Below are 23210 nucleotides of genomic sequence, written 5' to 3'. Positions count from 1 at the left end.
TAGTTTCTGATTGGTTATCATGAAGCGTTGTACGAACGCGTCTGTCTCTGGCTCAGCGCCAGCCAGCGAACGCAGATTTGAATTTAGTAGCTGATGCTGTGCACTGAACGATCTAATCACACCGCTGTGATTGTATCAAATATATAAAAAATATTATTCTACAATTTTTTTTTTTTCGTTTGGAAGCTGCATTTAAAATCCACTTGGCTCAGAAATCTGAGGGGGCACGTGCCCCCTCACTTCGAATGGGCACGACGCTTCTGCCTCAGGTTCACCTTCATGACGCTGGCTTTCAGAGGCACAGCTGTTTTTCAAAAGTACAAGGGTTTGCTCAGTGCAGTGCGCCTTTAAGCAGCAGCGCTTCTCTGATTGGTTGTATTTGCTCACGTGAGCATTTCCTCCTCCGAAGGGGTAGACTAGTGCAGAGTACAGTGGTCTCGAGGTTACGGGATAAGGTAAGACAAATGTTATTTCAGCACGTTCAAACTAATGATATGAAAGTAGATCCTTCTGCACCTTTCAATGCTCTTTTTAAAACATTTTCTTTACTGTTCATGTGTAGTGAAATGACGTTAGCCAGCTTGCCAGAATAGTAATCCATGGCTGGAGGTGCTCGTGTTTATCTTGATATTGTGACATGCAGCCTATTGTGATGTGTATGCAGGAAGAAATGTTATGTTCCAAAAAACTTTTTTGTTCTACAGAAACAATTCAAATTCCTTGTAAATGGCCTTTGTAAATGTGGTGGTATTGTGTTTGAGCTGTTTAGTGACAGAGAGTTTTGTAACTGACATTGAACTTTGCATTGAGTTGGCCTGATAACTAGATCACAGGTATTATAACCTCGCAGATTACAATCCTGCAAATGACACATGATGTTTGGGAAATTAATTATACATTAATCACATAAAGAGTATTGCAAAAACTGAGCTAAAGTCTATAGCAAATAATGTGCAAAGAAATAATGTACAGTTCCAGCAGTTGTCCTGAAAGAAAGGGTAACATAGGAAGAGGATTGATGACCTGAATGTCATTAACATTACAAGGGGCAATCGTTGATTCAGACATACTAAACATACTGCAACTGCGATAGCTTAAGTTACTGCAATATCCATTTTCTTCTTTTCAGAAAATCATGACAGTTATCATTATCTATGTTGTGAACATGATTGATCAGGTCATGTTTGTTTTTTTCTTCCTGGAGGTTTTAAAGTGCCTTTGTGTCAGAACATGAGTGCCCCAGCCATCACAGGTGCTAAACACGTTTTGGGAGAGAAAATGGATGAGGGCATCCCAGACTTTCCCAGCGGTCCACTAGATATCTACAGGAGGAAAGCATCCTTCAGCTGGAAGGAAATGTTGCAGTTTCTGGAGGGTGATGAAATCATTGCATTCAAGGTAAATGTTTATTACATAAAGTACATCTGTCCTAACAACCCCATGGATATAGTGTCCATAGTCCATTTAGTTCATACAAGGAAAACTCTTTAGACTGAGCTGAATTTCCGATGAATGCTTCAAAACATTTACAAATATTCTGTTTATTCAGCAGTTCAGAGCTTGTTTCAAACATGCCAGGTCATGTGATTTAATCAAGCAAGGCTTTGTCACGATATTCTATTTCAAACTTTAGATTCAAAGCATTTATAAATTCTGATACAAATACTGTTGATCTGGTCAACTCGTGAATAAATGTCTAATGGTTTTAACAGTTTATTTTGTTTTTTTTATTATGTTTAATTTTAATTAATTTAATGAACCTTTAATACTTATGCATGCATAATAAAATGACAATTAGCCTATACATGCTTGGGCTTAGCTTTCATTTAATTTAGGCTATATCATTTGTTTTGCAGTGCACTTGGTTCAGATTTTCAAATGGTTAATTTCAGTCATTGATATAGATAAGTTCTCAGCGCTCTTGTGTCTCTCTCTGAGCAGCAGCACGTGTTCAGGACACTGGAGAGTGACCCACTCTTTGCACAGCAGCCTGGGGAGGACATCCCAGTGGAGCAGAAGCGAGAGCTCACTTTCCGCCGCTGTAAACAGTTATTTAAGTATGAGTTTTTAACACGTGATGACGCCATGCAGAACCCCTGGAAGATGACAGTTCTCAATGACTGCCTGGGAATGTATGACTGGTCTTTGGGAGGCAAATACTTTCTTAACAAAGGGGTGAGCCCATTTCATACGCCCTCGAGAGACCCCTTAATGTGGAAGTGTAATACACTAACCTTCCAATAATAACTGTGTAATCCTTACTATTTATGAATTAAGAATGAACCCATTCTGGAATGGATAAAGCTCACACAGAAGTAATGAAGTAATATTTTGCCTTTTTCTTGATAATTCACAAAATTACCATGCAGTAGTGTTCATGATTTTTTTGGTAGGTTTTATATAAAAACCTTTTATATTTTTGTTAGATGTTTGGAGCCACAGTGGCAAACACGGGATCTCAGAGACACTTGAAGTTTGTGCAGGACATTGAGCAAATGATGGTAAATTATCTCTGTTTTTATGTAATGCAACAAATATAAATCCATATCAGCCATAAAAATGAAACTAAAAGCTTGTCAAGTTCAGTGAACTGAGTAAACATGCACTATATCTTAAATGCATTCATAGCAAATATCATTGCTTGGCTTTTTTTTTTTTTAGAAGGCCACTAGTTTACACTACTACCCACTACTCAACGTTTATTACATTATTTAACATGAAGTAACAATGAAAGATTCTTCTAAGCAATAATTAATTGTTAATTTCATAACTAACTTAAACTATCAATGAAGAGATGTCTATTTATTAAATATCATTAACAATGATTCATAAATACTGTAGCAAATGTATTGCTCATAATGCTAGTTAATGCATTAACTAATGTTAAATAAAGAAGTTTATTGAAAAATTGTTACCGCATAAAATGCAGTTAATTATTTGAAATTAAAAATTGTCATAAGATTATTATTTGCTTTTGTAGACTGTCATGTTTTGCTGCTCAAAGTATAATGGTACGATACATACCCTAGTGAAAAAAAATACTAAAATGTATTTGAAATACATTTATTTCATGTTAAGTATACTAAATACATTTACATATTTACAGCACGTAAAATAAGTATAAACCGCATCAACATTCTTGTCATTAAATGTATTTCTAAAGATGCTGTTGACATGAAATTTTCACCAGATGTTGATAACATCCCAAGTGATCCATAAATACAAAGAAAACAAAATAAGTTCAGAAATTAAGTTCTGTCTAATAACATGGAATGACACAGGGAAAAGTTCTTGAACTACTGAAATGCATTTAATAGTCTGTAGACCTGTATGGAGAAACGAGTCACATGCATTGCTCAGGTCTGATGTTTGACCCATTCTTCCAGAGTCTTCAAATCTTGAATTCTGATCTTTAGTTCTTATTTTCTATTGGATTCAAAAAAAGTGAAAGTGACGTGACAAACAGCGAAGTATGGTGACCCATAATCAGAATTCGTGCTCTGCATTTAACCCATCCAAAGTGCTCACACACAGATGTGAACACACACACACTGTGAACACAGCCATTCATGCTGCGGTGCCCGGGGAGCAGTTGTGGGTTCAGTGTCTTGCTCAAGGGCACCTCAGTCGTGGTATTGCTGGCCCGAGACTCAAAGCCACAACCCTAAGGTTAGGAGTCAAACTCTCTTACCACTAGGTTAACTTTTGATAGATTTCATCTGGTGTCATTCCATTTTATTACGCATAACTTAATTTCTGAACTTATTTGTTTTGTTTTCTTTGTATGTGTGGATTACTTTGGTTGCTGCCAACATCTGGTGAAAATTTCATGTCAACCGCACCTTTAGAAATATATTTTCAGAGAAAAATGGTAACGCGTTCAAAACTTATTTTACCCGCTGTATGTACTTAAAAAAAATACCTTGCATTTGTTTTGTAGTATACTTAACTGGTATACTTAAAACAAATTTTGAACTTAATGCACTTTAATTGTGCAGAAGTACTGCTGAAGTCCAACTATAGATATGCTAGTAGAACTACTGCGAGTATACTTTAGGTAAAGACGGATATTATTCAAAGATTGTACAATCCTCTTTAATAGTGACATTAAAACATATTAAGGAAATGTGCATTGTGCATGAGTCTCGAGTGATATGTCAGTGAATATGGTAATAGATTTGAACACTACTTAGTATGAAACAAATGTTTTTTAAATATATATTTGTTTTACTAGGGTTAAATGAAGGCTTTGTCTGTCTTGCACATCATTATTCATCTTCCATACAACTAGGACATTTTGACACACAAGCTCAGCATTAGGCAATAAACAGGGAGTTCCAGGGTGCTGCAATTTTGCATGTGTGTCTATATACAAACCAGCAAGTTGCTTTTGACATTAGTCATGGCAACCACATGAACTACTGACAGCTTGTTAATATTGTGTCTGTCTCTTTAGACATTTGGATGCTTTGCACTGACAGAGCTGAGCCATGGCAGCAACACGAGAGCTATGAGGACAACAGCCAGATATGACCCCAGCACTCAGGTACTCTAGTTTAGTATAGTACCAACATGTCCTGGACTAACGCAAGTCTGAACACATTGCAATCATATCACGAGATTATACAAACATGACCTTTCGAAACATAAAGAGACATGGACTGTTGATTCAATAATCTAGGCTAATAAAGAAACTTAAAAATAAAGTTAAAACAAAATAAGTAATATATACTATAGTTCATTGTTGATTCATGACAGCTGAAGTATGAACCATACTAAATATTTCATATATGTGACCCTGGTCTTAAGTTGCTGGGGTATATTTTTAGCAATAGCCAAAAAACATTGTATGGGTCAGAATTATAGATTTTTCTTTTATGCCAAAAATCATTTAGATATTAACTACAGATCATGTTCCATGAAGATATTTTGTAAATTTCCTACTATAAATATATAAAAACTTAATTTTTGATTAGTAATGTGCATTGCTAAGAATTCATTTTGACAACTTTAAAGGTGATTTTCTCAGTATTTAGATTTTTTTGCACCCTCAGCTTCCAGATTTTCTAATAGTTGTATCTCGGCCAAATATTGTCCGATCCTAACAAACCATACATCAATGGAAAGCTTATTTATTCAGAAAATTTGACCCTTGAGACTGGTTTTGTGGTCCAGGGTCACATATGTTATCTAAATAATTAAATGACTTGTAGGTAAATCCTCCTTGTAGCACACAAAGCCATCTCTCATTATAAAAGCTTTCTTATTATGGTTTTTACTATTCCTTCCTTCTGTTTAATTATTTTCGATGATCCTAGCTAATTTATGTTGTTTTTAAATCCGCAGGAGTTTGTGATAAACTCTCCAGACTTTGAAGCAGCCAAGTTCTGGGTGGGGAACTTGGGAAAGATGGCCACTCATTCAGTCGTATTTGCACAGCTCTACACCCCTGATGGGCAATGCCACGGCCTTCACTCTTTTATAGTCCAAGTATGTGTGAAAATAAGTTTTTCAGTTAATTTGCTTGTCTTGTTAGAGCAGCTGTGAATAATTTGGTTTTAATGTAATTGTATTTCTAGGTCAGAGATCCAAAGACCTTGCTGGCAATGCCAGGAGTGATGGTCGGGGATATGGGAATGAAACTGGGTCTGAACGGACTGGATAACGGGTGAGTTTACTGCTGGACTGTGGACTGCCGAGCTGTTGTGATTACAGTGTTTGGGCATTAGATGGCGTTAACAGAAAACCATAAAAGAATATATCCTTCTCACGTCATCTCCGTAATATAACTTTCTATTCATTACAATGAAAATGCTAGTCTTCATACTTTTCATTGTAATCACTTAACAAAATATTTTGTTGTAATGTCTAAAATAATTTCATGATTTCTTTAAATTTTTTTGTCAGTTTTGCCATGTTTCACAATGTGAGGATACCTCGTGAAAACTTGCTAAACAAAACAGGAGATGTTACACCTGACGGACGCTACGTTTCACCTTTTAAAGTAAGCAATATTATGTCGCTGCCTCATAAACATTACATAGACTGCATCTTTTTATTGCATTTACACTGTGAAGATAATCTGTTACCAAAAAAGGTTATGTACATACACATAAGTAATAGCAATAGAACAGCATTTATTAATCTTTGTTAATGTTAAGTTTCTGTATTTGGGACCCTGGACCACACAACCAGTCATAAGTAACACAGGTATATTTGTAGCAATAGACAACTTTGTGTGGGTCAAAATTATTTCTTTTATGCCAAATATCATTAAGATATTAAGTAAAGATCATGTTTCATGAAGATATTTGGTAAATTTCCTACCATAGTTATATCAAAACTTAATTTATGATAAGTAACATTGCTAAGAACTTCATTTCATTTCACTTCACAACTTTCTCATTATTTAGATTTTTTTTTTTGCACACTCAGATTCCAGATTTTCAAATAGTTGTACCTCAGCCAAACATTTTCCTATCCTAACAAATCATCAATTAAAAGCGTATTTATTCAGCTTTAAGATACTTTTTTTACATTTAAAAAAAATGGACTGTTATGACTGGTTTTGTGGTCCAGGGTCACATTTATTAATACATTTTCAATATTAATTCACTAAAAGGATTTAACAATGAAAAATAGCATATTTAAAAAAAATTACATTAACCTAAGTTAATAATAAAAAAAAGACTGTTCATTGTTAGTTTACCTAATACATTAGTTATGCTCATGTTTAGAACCCAATTGTAACATCTTTCAATCGTTCAAATATAGGATATGTGCAAAGCAACGGTATTGCCGTTGTTATTATGAACATGGTTAAAATAGAGCTATTTCGGTGTGTATCTATATGGACATTTTGCAAGGCTTGACTCCCTCTGTCTGTAGTAAGAGAAAGCAGTGGTGCAGCAGCTGTGCTGTGCTATGCAACATGTACCAGAAGGAATCCCTATGCCTTCATTTCAAACAAACTGGGAGTTTTCAATCACAGGGAAAGCTAGGACATCAGCCAACGTTACTGACAGAAAGACATAAAGGGGTTTTTCTGAAAACAAACAGAAGAAAGAAGTTGAAGATGGATCAGTGAGATATAATTTGCCCTCCTTTTTCCTCACATTCTTTTGTCTCTTTTTTTGTGGTTTGGTCTAGTCATCTCTGCCATGTGTTTGCAATTACTTTATCATGTTTCTTTCCATCCTGTCTTTTAATAACCATACACCTTTATAGGACCCCAATAAGCGGTTTGGGGCATCTTTAGGGGCTCTGTCAGGAGGCAGGATGAGCATTACAAGGATGGCTCTGGTCAATCTGAAGCTTGCGGTGACTGTGGCTGTGCGATTCTCCGCCACACGCAGACAGTTCGGGCCCAAAGAGGACGAGGAGATTCCAGTGCTGGAATATCAGCTACAGGTACAGAACACTGACACTCTCCAGAGGAAACATTTCAGGACTGAAGAAAACGGTCTCCCATGTATATGCTGCATGGCCAAAAGTGTAACATTTAATGTTGCATGGAACATTTAATAGGTCTCTACATCCACCAGTATTTTCTTCAACTTCTCAGTGTTTATTTTCAGGACATCACTGAAGGTTACCTATACTCTATACTAATTTTGTAGACCAGTCATAAGTGTTTGTGCATATTTTTTGAGCTGCTCGTCTTTTGACCCTTCTTGTTCATACACACTATCCTCTGTTGTAGCAATGGCGTCTTATTCCCTTCCTGGCGGCAGTGTACGCACTGGAGCACTTCACCAGATCCTTCTGCATGAACTTTCTGGAATTTCAAATCGGACTGTTAATGAAGGACAAAAGCGACAGACAGGTAAACATCACACTAAAGATATGGTTTAGATATGCTGTATATACAAGCATCCATAAAATCAGAGATAATTATCCGAGATAAAAAACACAAAAGCGTCTTGATCACTAAATTCTGAAAGTGTAGGGATATTCTAGTCTAGATTATACTTATACAGTAGATGTGTGTGTGTGTGTGTGTGTCCCCCTTCTCAGGCTGAACTGGGCAGAGAGATCCATGCCATGTCGTGCGCTTGTAAACCTCTGGCATCATGGACAGCCCAGCGAGGCATTCAGGAATGTCGCGAGGCTTGTGGAGGACATGGTTACCTTGCCAGTGAGGAATTGTTTAAATCCTCATAAACTAAATGTTTAATAGATGCAATCAACACCAAGTCTGAGGTCAAAAGAACGTCTAGTCAGCTTCTGTTTATCTGTTTATCTTTTCGTGTTAAGTGAACCGTCTGGGAGTCCTGCGCGATGACAACGACCCAAACTGCACATATGAGGGTGAAAACAACGTCCTTCTGCAGCAGACCAGCAACTATCTGCTCAGCTGGCTTCAGCACAAACAGCAAGGTCACACACACTTGAGTCAAACTGACCCACACTCAATTTTCATACAGCTTGAGATAGAGGTTAAACTGTTTAAAATTTGTCTACATATTTTTCATTTAGGGTCATGAATGTGAATGCAATGTTTCGACCCATAGATGGGTTTTAAAAAGGCTGTACACATTTTGTTATGGCTTTTGTGACCCCCATTGGTTTCCATATTTCAACACTTTGAAAAACAGCATAGAAAAAAAAACAACGAAAAGCTTTATTGTAGCTCACTCATAAGCTAAAATATAAAATACATAAAATCTTTAGAGATTAAGACAAAATTTTCCCAAAACTGAGGACTCGTCATCTTAAAGATTCAAGGAAAATTATATGTTTCTTATTTTATGTAGTCAAGTTTCACAGTCAATCTGCCAAAGATCTCTGTTACTAGACTGAAGTGTGAGAAACCAGACATAACAAAAAAAGACAGGAAGTGGGTCTAATAAAAAACAGATGGAAATTGCTAATTTCTCATAATTTATATTTATGCTCTCACATATATTATATTTATAGGATTAGACAAGCTACAATAGAGTTTTCCTGTTTTTACTTTAACATTACATTAATGTTTTTACATTGTTGATTTTTGGCAAAATTCAATGTGGGTTGATACAACGCAATAGCACCATGTTTGTGAACACAAGAGGAGGGTTTTAACATGTATTCTTTATTTTAGTTTTGTCAAGAATGATTAAATAGGAAGCAGTAACGATGTCAGTGGTCTTGTGTTTGTTAACCATGACATCCAGAGCATTTTTTGCATATTGGTTGTAGTGGTATGCAGAATATGAAGAATGCTTTTTGTGTCTGATATGATGTTTTTCTCCCTCAATCAAGGTAAAGGAAGGATTGAATCCCCTCTTGAGACTGTGAACTTTTTAGAGGACATGAACAGCATTCTGCAGAGCAAGTTCACAGTTGGCTCGGTGGAAGAGTGCATGAACTCAGGCGGTACGCAACATTAACATCACATTCTCCATAACGGGGACACATACTGTATATGCACATTCTTCACAAGCGCACACACCAGCCACATTCACCTCTGTTCTCCTGGTGCTCTACTTTTCCTTTTTTTAGACTCCAGACTCCATCCAAACTTTGTTTTGTGGATGATTTCAGCCTTGGGTGGAAATATTGTATGAAATTTAAGTATGACTGTTGATTAATTAAAAAAATATGGGTAACAATTTACTTAAAACCTTTATATAATACATTATAAAGGGTTATTAAAGGGTATAATGTATTATAATTATTCTTAATGTGTGTTGTAATACATTATATCTTTTAAGTAATTATAACTGAATTTTGAATGCATAGTGTAACAATAAATCCATACGTGTTGTTATTAATAACATATTAATTATTCATGAGATTGTACAGTGCATTGCAAGGCATAATTAATGCATTAAAACTACTTTTATAAGGTATCACTGATACCAATACTGATTCTTTCACATTTTGTAGCTCTAATACAGAATTGAATTTGCACAAACTAGGGTTGTGCCGATAGACGATAGTATCGTGTATCGACGATAGTCAGAGATATCGACATAAGCAGATTTCTCTGTCGATAATCAAAACGATATTAGACTCATTTTCCTATTAATGTATTAGATTATAATAATTATAACTATTATTTTTATTAGGCTGCTTATTAAAATAACACTGCCCAGCTATTTCACTTCAGCATCGCATTTCACACACACACACACACACAGCGCGTGCGAGCGCAGGAGGATTAGAGCCTGTAGTCACTGAAACTGTCCGCCTTGACTCTGATAACTCATTAAATCCATGAAATGAAAGAGATAGAAAACGAGGAGTTGGTGTCCCACACATTTAATGGCTGCTACACGACAACACGCTCTTCTCATACATGACAGATTAACTCTTTCTTTGCGTTACAAATAAAGTAAAGACAAAATATTAACAAGGCGGCAGAGGGAACTTATCATCCATAGTGGTTCTCACGTAGACCTTCTATTAGACTTATCACTTATAACACTCACTATGTGGTGATGACGTAGAAGGACTACGTGAGAACCACTATGGATGATAAGTTTGCTCTGCAGCCTTGTTATTATTTTCATGCACACCGCACTATAATGTGATGCATGCAAAATACAGAGTTTTGGCCGTTACTAAGTCACCATCCACAAACAGACGTACATCGTCTGCAGATATAAGGTGTTTCATTGCACTTTAACAAGTAATCTGAACGGCCTATATATGTGCACTATTTTAAACGAGCCCTCACTGAGTTTAATGCCACTGTTATGTTTGAATGCATCTCATTCTTGTTTCTGTTGCGGTGCGTCCAGCTCGTCATGAGGTGTGCAGTCCAGAGCGCTGTATGACTGATGCATCAGTTCAATTCAACTTTACTCCAAATATATAAACTTACCTGTTTTAAATACTTTATATTTAACTTGTTCGTTTATTTCCAATATTAGTGTTAAACTGTTGGACTTTAAATGAAATCTAATATTGATTTTCACCTTTGACTGATTATGCAGAACATTTAGACTGATAACTTCCGCACACAGATGCGGCAAATTGTCACAGGACGCACGATATGACAGTTGTGTCCGACTATATATATGAACGTAGCTGTTTTAAATACAGTATTTTTATATTTAACATTAGTTTATCAGTATGTTTTAAAGTATATTTTTTCAATAATTGGTGATTCCATAGGCTCTCTCACGCACCTGCACGGTTTAAAACACAAGAACAAAGAGTCTCTCTCTTGCTCCACCCATGCACGATAAGATCATGTATCGTCGATCTCACGGGCTGACGATATGACGATTTGAAAAATGACCATATCGCCCAACACTAGCACAAACCTAAAACTTTGATCATTTTCTTTTGAAGCATTGGTATTTTCCTCAAGAAATCCATTTCTAGTTAAGTTCTGTTATTTAACTAGTGATTTTTTAGTTTTGTTTAATATAGTCATTATTCATTTACGGTCAGAGGAAACCAAATAAACAAAATGAGCCTTATGTCATTTTCATATCCCACTTTCATGGTTTTGGTGTTGTGTAATCCAGAATGTTTGTGTGTACAGTGTTTTTTTCCTGAGCACATTATCTAACACATAAACTGTGGCACCTCCGCCGCACACAGAGAGATTGTGAGAATCTGCGTCACACTGTGTTTTTGTGGAGTTTACTGTTAAAAGTGCTCCTTGATGCTGCAGACTGCTTCACTGGGAGAGTTTTACACCCTGAACCGAGCTGCACATCTGCTGCACATCTGCTCACTTCATTGACATCATTCCTCAGCTGGTGACTCAACTCATTGTTGCCTGGTTACAGGGGTCAGAGGACCCTCGTTTTAATTGGACGAGGATAGGGTGGACTACTTGGCTTTTAACAGACTTTTATCGCCTATCGCATCACGTGACAAGTGCCCAATGAGTTTTCAAACGCTAGACCGGTTTTAATATTGTTTTCTATCCCCGCTGTTTTGCATCAAAACTTTAAATGCTCTCATTCTTACATAAATCACATGTACAGAATTACATAAATATTAATTTTCAAAAAGTTTGCTGCTTTTAGATCTTTATTTCAGTTGTTTCTGTGATGTACTGAAATATAATTACAAGCACTTCATACGTTTCAAAGGCTTTTATCGACAATTACATGACATTTATGCAAACAGTCAGTATTTGCAGTGTTGGCCCTTCTTTTTCAGGACCTCTGCAATTCCACTGGGCATGCTCTCAATCAACTTCTGGGCCAAATCCTGACTGATAGCAACCCATTCTTTCATAATCACTTCTTGGAGTTTGTCAGAATTAGTGGGTTTTTGTTTGTCCACCCGTCTCGTAAGGATTGACCACAAGTTCTCAATGGGATTAAGATCTGGGGAGTTTCCAGGCCATGGACCCAAAATTTCAACATTCTGGTCCCGAGCCACTTACAGTAGTTATCACTTTTGCCTTATGGCACGGTGCTCCATCGTGCTGGAAAATGCATTGTTCTTCACCAAACTGTTGTTGGATTGTTGGAAGAAGTTGCTGTTGGAGGGTGTTTTGGTACCATTCTTTATTCATGGCTGTGTTTTTGGGCAGAATTGTGAGTGAGCCCACTCCCTTGGATGAGAAGCAACCCAACACATGAATGGTGTCAGGATGCTTTACTGTTGGCATGACACAGGACTGAGGGTAGCGCTCACCTTTTCTTCTCCAGACAAGCCTTTTTCCAGATGCCCCAAACAATCGGAAAGGGGCTTCATCTGAGAATATGACTTTGCCCCAGTCCTCAGCAGTCCATTCACTATACTTTCTGCAGAAGATCAATCTGTCCCTGATGTTTTTTTTGGAGAGAAGTGGCTTCTTTGCTGCCCTTCTTGACACCAGGCCATCTTCCAAAAGTCTTCGCTCACTGTGCGTGCAGATGCGCTCACACCTGCCTGCTGCCATTCCTGAGCAAGCTCTGCAGTGGTGGCACTCCGATCCCGCAGCTGAATCCTCTTTAGGAGACGACCCTGGCGCTTGCTGGACTTTCTTGGACGCCCTGAAGCCTTCTTTACAAGCATTTAACCTCTTTCCTTGAAGTTCTTGATGATCCTATAAATTGTTGATTTAGGTGCAATCTTAGTAGCCACAATATCCTTGCCTGTGAAGCCATTTTTATAAAAATGCAATGATGGCTGCACGCGTTTCTTTGCAGGTCACCATGGTTAACAATGGAAGAACAATGATTTCAAGCATCACCCTCCTTTTAACATGTCAAGTCTGCCATTCTAACCCAATCAGCCTGACATAATGATCTCCAGCCTTGTGCTCGTCAACATTCTCACCTGAGTTAACAAGACGATTACTGAAATGATCTCAGCAGGTCCTTTAATGACAGCAATGAAAGGTTTTTTTGGGATTAAGTTAATTTTCATGGCAAAGAAGGACTATGCAATTCATCTGATCACTCTTCATAACATTCTGGAATATATTCAAATTGCTATTATAAAAACTTAAGCAGCAACTTTTCCAATGTCCAATATTTATGTAATTCTCAAAACTTTTGGCCACGACTGTATATATTAGTTCTGTCAAACGATTAATCGCATCCAAAAGAAACTTTTTTGTTTACAAAATATATGTGTGTATACTGTGTATATTATGTAAATATAAATATACACACACAATATATATTTAGAAAATATTTCCATGTATATATTTATATTCATATAATTGTTATTATTTACAAATATTTAAAATGTATAAACGTAACAGATTTTTCTTAAATATGTAAATACATGTTTGTGTATTTATATATACACATAAATATACACAGTACACACATTTTATGTAAAGAATTGTTTTTTTGTGATTAATTGTTTGACAACACGCTCACACACACACACACACATATATGTGTATTTATATATATATATATATATATATAATGTTTATGTGCATATATGTATGTTTTTCTTTTTTAAAGGTGCCCAATTTTTTTATTGTATTATTTTGACTAAACCCATATCCTCCGTATCTTTTCAAAATCTTTGTCCAAAACATCTCAGTAACAGTTTAGAGATTATTTGATTCTAACTCCAAATACAAACAAAAAAAAATATTCAAGAACTAACCAATCTCAATTTATACATCAGTACTTTTAAATACTGAAAATGCTCACTCATTTCTTCAGAACTTATTTGCTTGATTGAGCGCAATGAAGATATTTGAAGAGAGTTTCAGTCTGTGTGGTCTTGTTTCATAACAAACTTATTTCATTATTTAGAGAGGGTTGAGGGTTGTTTTCTGATTCATTAGTTCCTTTATAAGATGGGAAAGCAGTTTTGTTGTTTCTAAATCTTAAGGATTTTATGGATGTCTTGGTTTTTTACTGATTAGGTTCAATTTCACAGCTTTATAGTCTTGGTCAGAAGGTTTGGATTTTGCGGCGTTCATCTGTTCATGCTGTTATAGCATGAATGCACATAAGTTCATCTCTCTATGGACTTGGAGTTCGGGTTACTTCTGCGTCATGAGTTGAAGGAATACATCCAAACCTCAACCATCCAAAACACGAGACCTCTCGTTCTTGAGTCACAGTCCCCACCCAGATACCTAATCCATGATTACATCTTTGTGTTCCCCAAACCTCTGCACAACAGACCTGTTTCAACAATAAATCCAATATTTGTTTAATCTTAAGTAGCCTTTCTTTTTCTTTTTTTGTGGCCCTTTCCACATAATTGTGAAAATTGTTTGCCAGCTGCAGTCCATTACACTTTATTCAGTTTGTTTATACAGTCATGTTTAAACAAAATATCCACTTATTTTGAAGCTGTTCTATTATTCTTATTCATTTTCTTGCATCATCTGTCCATCTTTGTAATGTCATTATATCATTTGATGTTGTGTCCTTAGTGCCCCTGGCAGCGTATAAGTGGCTGGTGTGTTTCTTGCTGGGTGAGAGCCAGAGGAAGCTGTTTCATGAGAAATCCTCTGGACTGGGAGACTTTGAGGCACGGAACAACAGCCAAGTATGTTTTAATCCTGACTTTCATAGCATGAGACCTTAAAATGTCATGTATCTATGTTTATTGGCAGCTCAGAGGGAGGTGAGGTAAAACACATTACCCAGCTACCTTATACTGTACCTCACACTGAGTGTGTTTACATGCATCATCTTATACTGATTATGGTTAACAGCTTCATGGAAACATATCTTTTTACAAAACACACATTTTTACAGGTGTTGTACCCGTATTTTAAATTACGCATTACATTATGTCGTTTTTTTTTATGTTGTAGGTAATGTCTGTAAATAGACTGGATATTTTCTGCCAGGACATTTTCTGTGTGTGTGTGTGTGTGTGTGTGTGTGTGTGTGTGTGTGTGTGTGTGTGTGTGTGTGTGTGTGTGTGTGTGTGTGTGTGTGTGTGTGTGTGTGTGTGTGTGTGTGTGTGTGTGTGTGCTCTTGTTTTTTAATAAATAGAACTGTTTTATTGTGTTTGTTGATGTAAGCTGTAAAAAAGAGAGAGAGATTTATTTTTATTTTACTAACTTCTCTCTATATCTCTCTCTCTCTCTCTCTCTCTCTCTCTCTCTCACCATTACCACATATCAATCTGTGTATAAACACCTGGCCTTCTGGGTATTAATTCAATGTACACATTTCTGTTCAAATTTATTGTTATGATATATAGATATCCATTTGAGAACCACATTTCACCTTCTAGATGTGTTGTTATTCATGGGTGCATGAAATGTGGTTTTTGTTAATATTATAGTATCAGGCTAAATTATGATGATACCACACCCTAGGTTTCCCATTAATACCTTCTGTACAGTGTTGTTCAATTTATGACTTCTATCTAATATAAAACAGACCTCAGGTTCTTCAGACATGTCTTAAACACTGAACAGACACTTGGCCCAGACATATCCCTTACTTAACATATATTCCATTCAGCTACAAATCTACAGCACACTGGGCAATTCAAAGAGCCGTTGTCAGACCTCCACATCTTGAAGGATTTAAAGCCTTTTTGCCAAATCAGATTCATTTAGACGTGTATATGCACTCTGTAGGGTCAGAATCACATGCAGGATGTGTGAAAGCTACTCGCATCACGTTTCAAATGATATGAAAGGATCACGGTTGGACCGAATCCGACCTCAGTAATGAAACACAGCAGGTACACCACATGCACATCCAGTGACCCAGAAAATCATTTGGATACTTATACATTTTTAACTAATTTTATTTTAAAAGTGTTCATTCCTTTAAAACAAATTCCATTTGGCTTGGTATTTTGTTTTGTCTAATGCCATGACATACTTTTTATAAACGTGGCTCTAAAGTTTGGGGTCGCTGTGGGTGTGTTGTTTGTGTTTTATGAGAGTCTAGTCCAGCCAGTCAGTTAAAGGTCATATGATATAATGAGTAGAGCTTGGACACTGTCCAGAGAGCGTCTCCACCTTGAGACGCGAGAGTGAGTTTAACTAGAGCACTTTGGTGACATGATCTAGAATCAAGAATGTGATCGAGCAGGTTATGGTATGCGACTGATTAAATTATATTAAAACCTTCGGTGAGGACAAGAGAGAAATTAATAAAACAGACCTTCTTCACACATAATACTGACCCAGCAACCACCAAACACAGAGAATCACTGTCTAGCAACCAGACACAAACACAAGCTCATTGCTAAGCTTTTTTCGTTTAATTTTCCCCCTCTGTATAAACATCCCGATTGGTGTCTCGTCTGTGTGTCATGACTGTCATTGTGCTGTCATGACCTGGCTTGTGATTATGTGGGTCAAAATGTCTTCATTTGCTCCTTGACTCCATAAACAGTCTCGGCAGAGTTATATATGTGTGAGTTTGTGTTCTTGGATTCACTTTTCCTGTAACTTATCTCTCTCTCTCTCTCTCTGTCTCTGTAGGTGTATTATTGTCGCTCACTGGCTATTGCCTATATTGAGCACACAGTGCTGCAGCGTTTCCATGATCTGATTCAGGATGAACAGACTCCAGCTGCTCTCAGATCAGTGCTGGGGCGTCTCTGTGCTCTCTATGGCCTGTGGTCCCTCACCGACCACATGGCTGTCCTGTATCAAGGTAAACCACTGTTCTCTGCAATAGTTTCTGTGTTTTTCCTTTCATGTCTGTTGATGCTGGCTGTGTGGCACAAATTACGTTTAAAGCCTAGAATAGAGTACAGTACACAACTTTTGCCGAATTTTTTCCCCTTTTACAGTCTGAACAATTTGACACAATTTAGAGCTAGTGCCGATTTGAGTTGACATATTTCATAGAAAGTTGCGTAATGTATGATGGATGCAGGCTCTGATTTTTTTCAGCTTCAGACTGTGATTATTGATTTTTAAAACACATATTGTTTTCACTTTTGTCACACGTTGTCACTACTAGCAACAAGGCATGTGTTTCTGTGCAAATTTGTGTTCAAAACGTCTTGAAAGTGTGATGGTGTGTTTAGTGTATGATGTCCAGTTTTTCCTCAGTAACTATTTGCAAAGTCTGTAAGTGCATGTTAAACATCACGTAGTCTATTCTAGACTCATGGCTACATTCACACAGCCACAAAATACGGTTGTCAGTCCTGTTTTGAGTCCTTAATATGGTTCCGTTCACACACAGTACGGTTATTTACGGGCGTGACAACCACATTCTGTAACTGTAACTCGTAAATAACAATGCCGTACGTATTCAGGACTCACAACCTGAACACACATGCTGTGTGAACGGAACAGGACTGGACTACTAGACTAGTAGTCTGTTATGTGTTTTCATGTGTGTTTTCGGTCCAGTGATGGAGAAAGGAGCTGCGTGTCATCTGAACGTTTTCCACCAGAGCCGCTGGCATCAGTTCTGTGTTCTGCACACAATTAAAATGCTCCACTCTCCACCCAAATTTAAAACCTCGTTTAATGAAGATTTCACGAAAGAACTCATTTGTAGTGTGAGAAAGTGATAAGATATTCAGTTGTATACATGTCGCCATCTTTGATTTTACTTTTGTCACTGTAGCTATTGTAACTGAAGATGTGTCTCCATTTCCTTCCACTGTAGAAAAGGCAAGCCAAAACATCTCGGTATGGCTGCTGCCATCTTGAGTAAATGTAGTGTCACGAGGTGTATCAAACAGCTGTAAGCTGCTGTGTGAACGGGACATTTCGAGACTCACACCTGTAAAGAAAAAGCGGTTTTCATTCCCAAAAACTGACAGTGTGAACGTTGCCATACACTGTCTTGATATTTGATAAAGGCTACATTCACACTGTCTTGACAACCGCATGTGTGAGTCTCGAAATGTCCTGTTCACACAGCAGCTTACAGCTGTATTTAGAATACTGTCTGTATGAACGTTCAACGGGAGTCAAGCCCATATTTGGTATTCCTTGAAATGACAGCTCATTTCTCCATCACTGTTGTTTATGATTGAAAGGTATTTGTGTTTTGTACGTACTGTTTTTTTACTGTTTGTTTTATACGTACCGTAATCTTTGTTGTTTATTATTGCAATAATACAAAAAAGACTTTGAAGACTGGAATAATGGAATAATGGCTGCTAAAAATGTATTTACAGGAATAAAGTACATTTTAAAATCTACTCAAATGGAAACCAGTTATTTTAAAATGAAATCTTTCACAATGTTACGGTTTGAACTATTTTAACACATAAATGTAGCCTTGATTTAGCATGACATTTTCTTTCAAAACATTAAAAAAGGTTGTTGAAGATTAGTTTGGTATAAATACATTTGGGGCAATATTTGTTCTTTATTACATTAGGTAATAAAAACACAGCTGTTCGTTAAACAATGCTAGCAGACACAACTTTTGATTTAACATTATCTAAGAATGCTTTAGAAGTCCTTTTTTTCTATTGTCAGCTGACATTAACTAATGTTGGTAACTAGTGTTCACAAATGGAACCTTATTATAAATTGTTACTAAAAATCACTTATATTTTATTTTTATACGTTCTTTGACTTTTTGATAATCCACTTTAGATAAGTAGCCTTGCATTTGGGTTAAATTTTGGTCTCTTTGTGTTTTTAGGAGGTTATTTTTCTGGCCGACAGCCGGTTGACTTCATCCACACAGCCATCCTCACTCTGTGTGGGCAGGTTAGTGTTGTTCTAGCTGTAGTTCAGTTACAGACACCCTCACTTATAACTGCATGGTGATGCAAACATCAGGAAGGCTTCATTTTCTCTGTCTAGCTGAAGGATGATGCTGTGGCGCTGGTTGATGTGATTGCTCCTCCTGACTTCATCCTGAACTCTCCCATTGGCAAAGCAGATGGTGAGGTAAGAGAAGGCATACACAGACACACATGTGCACATGAGGAAGAAGATTCGCCAATCCTCCACTCTAACTGTGGAATCACTTATTGTAGACAAATGTCTCTGAAAGCTGCAGAAGTGATCATCTAATTTACAGTGACTCCAAAAAAGGTTTTTCAGTGACTTTTATTCAACTGGTCACAAGGTGATTTTTAGTGGATGATCTGTATGAAGTTCACCCAGGCGTCTTAGCAAAGTAGCAAAGTAACCTTTGTGTTTTCATGTGTATTTAATGTTTAAAGGTGCCATCTGTCATATCTGTCAAAAAAATCAAGTCATACTCCACATTCCATACCAGATGGGGGCAGTATGCCTCAATAAAGTGAATTGGTCTACTCTAGAGTAACAAACAAGAAACGGCATAGTCTCTATGCTCAGCCCCTACCTTCACAACAACCCTAGAGCATAGCTGAAGCCTATAAGACAGCGGTTCTCAATTGCAGTCCTCGCGCCCCACTGCTCTGCACATTTTGAACGTTTCTCTTAGAGCTTCAGACATTTGTTCTATTCGAACATAAATGCCCTGCGAAGTGGACATCACAGGATATTCAGCCATGATTCCAGTTCGAAGTGAACGTAGCTATATGTTCCAATCAAAGTGCATTGAAGTGTGCAAGACGTGAATTTAAATTGTATTGATTTACAGAGGTATATGATGTCACAGTTGTCCATGTTTAAAGACGCTGCACAGCACAAATCAGTGAATGAATGTTTCGATGTGAGGTAAACTTCAACAGATTTCCCCTGCTCAGAGAGTAGGGAGCAATGAACATTTGAAAAACAGTTCATGAACGGAGTTCATTTCTAACGAGCTGATTATCTGAATCAGGTGTGTTAAAGAGAAACGTGCAAAATATGCAGAGCAGTGGGGCGCGAGGACTGGAAATGAGAACCGCTGCTATAAGAGGACGTTTTGCCTCCAGAGGAACGTTGGGTGATGTCAAGTGATTTTGAAACATGACATCTTCAAGCTACTCCCCTTCACCTTTACCAGTGAATATGTTCATATTCGTTTTGTTCATATTACATTGAGTTGTATATACACATTATTTGAATTAAATTAATTTGACAGACAGCTGATGTTGACCAAGCTAGCGCCAACTAACCTAACCAGAGCTGCCAACTCTCAAGCATTCACCGTGAGACACACGCAATTGACTCTTTTCACACGCTTTCACGCCACACATCAATTTTCTCACGTACAGAAAAACCACGAAGCAAAGAGGACACGGAGACCAACAGACTAGACAGAGCAGGTTACTTATGATATAAAAAAATGGGTAAGTTATAGCTAATTATCAAACGCAGCTACGGTTAGCCATCGCTAACATTAGCACGTTTATAGAACAGCCTTCGATACATTTCTATGTTATAACTTCCCGAAAAAAAAATACACAAACATATAAAACAAACTTCTAGCGAAATACTAACAGCATCTAACTTACCAATCCAAAAGAAATGTTGCAAGTTCGGTGTCGAACCTCATTTCTTTCAGGTCCATCAGTTGTCTCCAGCGTTTGAAAGCAGTGCCGATGTTTACTCTGGTTCGGCTCCTTTTCTTATCGGATTTTATTTGTGATTCAGAGCGCGGTTGTTTCCCTGTAGCGGGTGGTGGTCTCTTGCCAAGGGCTTCAGTCATCCTTCCGCTCTCTTCCCTGAACTGAAATGAAGTAGTGGGCTGTACTTTCCACACGATTGACATCAGGTTCAGGTACGCCCACAAGCCGTGCGAGTTATTCGTGTATTGCAGGTTGGCTGGTGGTTATGTTGCCCGCATACCGCCTCCCATGGCGAAACTGGTATTACGACACCTGTTGGACCGGGGCTAGTAATGCTACTGCTAATTAAGGTTGATATCTCTGCAGCACTATAACTTGACATTTTTTTAATGACATCATCGCCCTTATTTCTTCTCATACTTTTGATGCGTGTAGGTCATTTTTTGTATATTTTTACCTCAATTTTTGCACATGGCACCTTTAAACAGTTCTTTTAAATTTTTTAATAGCTTTTTTTAACAGATAAATTAAGCCTTGGAGAGCATAAGAGACTTTTAAACATTACAAAACAGTGATGTATGTATGTATGTGTATCCCCATTTAAAGACATTTTTAAGCCACTGTTATGACTGTAGTCTTGTGAATTCATGTAAGTGTGCATGATTTTTTATTATATATTCTCTATAAGTACTGTTCACGTATTTAGGGCAGTTTTTATGAAAAACAAAATACATTATTATACCATCAAGTCGTGCATGTCGTTTACAGATTTGGACAAATAAAAAAGGTGTTTTCTAAACTGAATATTTTTTTTCTTGCTAGTCTAATAAATAAGTTTGCCTTTGAGACTGACAGCTAGTGATGATGCAATATTTACTGGAAAATATTCCAACTTAATGTGTCACCAAAGGGGGGTAAAGTCAACATTAGCTAATAAAATCAACAATTATTAGAACTTCGGGTGGTGGATTTATTTCCTTGTTTCACAAAACAGCAAGAAAAAAAGCAGACAAGTTGATTAAAACAAACTAATTCCCAGCAGTTGGAAAATCTGGAGGGGTTTTCCATTGTACTGCCCTTAAGGGTGTTTTAAATCCCTTAGAAACATGATTCTGACTAGACTTTATGGTTACTGACTCATTCCTCCAGTCATATTCTCTCAGCACTTGTTTGGCAGGCCATACATTTCTGAGTATAAGGAAAACAGAGCATTATTGAAACACTAGTCAAAGCAGAGCAGATCAGTCACACACACACACCCCACTGACACAGAGACCTTTAAACTGATTCCCCTGCTGAGTGAGACACCTCATATTTACAGTTGAGGAGATGTTTACTGGAAATTAACTCTTCACTTTGACCTTGAGTTAAATTTTTTTGACTCATGATCTGAGATTTTGATAAAAACATGCTTGTTTTTTTTTACTATTACGGGGTTTCTGTTGATCTTAAAGGTCATTAAGTCACTGCATTAAATGTTGGATGCATGCATTATGTCTTCCTCAGTATTTTTGTTTTTCAGTGCAAGTATCTAAACATCCTTAAGTCAAGATGCATTAGCTTGAGATGCAATTGTAAAATAAAGTCTGGGAAAAATTAACACCATTTTTTTGTTTTATTTATGAACTTAATTTTTATCAGTTCCACTGAAAACAAGAATTCTTATGTCATTTTGTTTCTCAAGTAAATGTATCTTGGTTTAAGGATGCTTAGACGTTTGTATTAGGGTTAGGGTTAAGATGAACAGCACTTCAGTGTAATCGGGAGTATGATAAAAGTTATTTCTACATTCTAGTAGTTGTAAACAAAGGCATTCATAATTATTTTTGGTAAAATAGGTTTGAAAAGTATTAGAGATCAGTTGGAAGTTATGTCTTCAAACTTTGAAGTGTAGCTAATAGAACTCATTGTGTGTTCTCTAGACATTTACATTAACTGAATATGTTCTGTATTATGTTCCCTTCAGCTTTTTCCTTGAATTTTCTTTACTTGGCCTTTAAAAAAAGTATTAAAGTCAAAGACATTTCCTTCATCAAACCTGCAGAAATCCTGGTTTTAGTGGAATTGTAGAGGTGTTACTGATAGCAAGGCACGTGACCTGACCTTATAATGGTCCAGCAGTGCAAGTGTTTTTTTGTAAATAAGGACTGTTTCTCATGTGTTTCAGCTCTACAAAAACCTGTGGTCTACAGTCATGCAGGGGAAGAACGTCCTGGAACGGCCATCTTGGTGGGCCGAGTTTTGTTCTGACAAACCTGCGGTTGGATCTCTCCGAGCCAAACTGTAACTCTTCACGCTGGAAGACTGTTAGGGAAACATTCATCTGTTTTTCCGGAAAACCAATAAGTTCTAAAAATGATATAATACAGTCATATGGTTGTCATTAATAAATTGAGTTTATCAATTGAAAGATAGTAACAGCTTATGGGATATTAAATGGAGGTTAGAAAATTCCAAGAAGAATCTCA

The 23210-nt window shown here is 37.0% G+C and overlaps 1 protein-coding gene across 1 annotated transcript; it reads left to right on the top strand.

Annotated features, from left to right (window-relative positions):
- The first annotated feature begins 331 nt into the window (after nucleotides 1–331).
- acox3 (acyl-CoA oxidase 3, pristanoyl) lies at nucleotides 332–23210 on the top strand. Its single transcript, XM_059535715.1, has 18 exons — nucleotides 332–455; nucleotides 1205–1398; nucleotides 1942–2175; nucleotides 2427–2501; nucleotides 4457–4546; nucleotides 5347–5490; nucleotides 5580–5668; nucleotides 5908–6004; nucleotides 7228–7410; nucleotides 7703–7825; nucleotides 8017–8137; nucleotides 8257–8379; nucleotides 9244–9357; nucleotides 14792–14907; nucleotides 16817–16991; nucleotides 18957–19024; nucleotides 19121–19207; nucleotides 22910–23210. The coding sequence occupies exons 2-18, from the start codon at nucleotides 1231–1233 to the stop codon at nucleotides 23027–23029; spliced, it is 2127 nt and encodes a 708-aa protein (XP_059391698.1). The 5' UTR covers nucleotides 332–455; nucleotides 1205–1230; the 3' UTR covers nucleotides 23030–23210.

This window comes from Carassius carassius, chromosome 3 (genome assembly GCF_963082965.1).
Source record: "Carassius carassius chromosome 3, fCarCar2.1, whole genome shotgun sequence".
In the NCBI taxonomy this organism is placed as follows: Eukaryota; Metazoa; Chordata; class Actinopteri; order Cypriniformes; family Cyprinidae; genus Carassius; species Carassius carassius.
Note: the sequence above shows the minus strand (reverse complement) of the source record. Positions and strands in the feature narration are given on the sequence as shown.

Bases quoted from the DNA above. Each gene is read 5' to 3' on its own strand.
- acox3 (XM_059535715.1), top strand. From the start codon at position 1,231: ATGAGTGCCCCAGCCATCACAGGTGCTAAACACGTTTTGGGAGAGAAA. The intron at 7,411-7,702 runs GTACAGAACACT...CCTCTGTTGTAG, and splicing joins TGCTGGAATATCAGCTACAG to CAATGGCGTCTTATTCCCTT. The intron at 19,025-19,120 runs GTTAGTGTTGTT...TTCTCTGTCTAG, and splicing joins TCCTCACTCTGTGTGGGCAG to CTGAAGGATGATGCTGTGGC.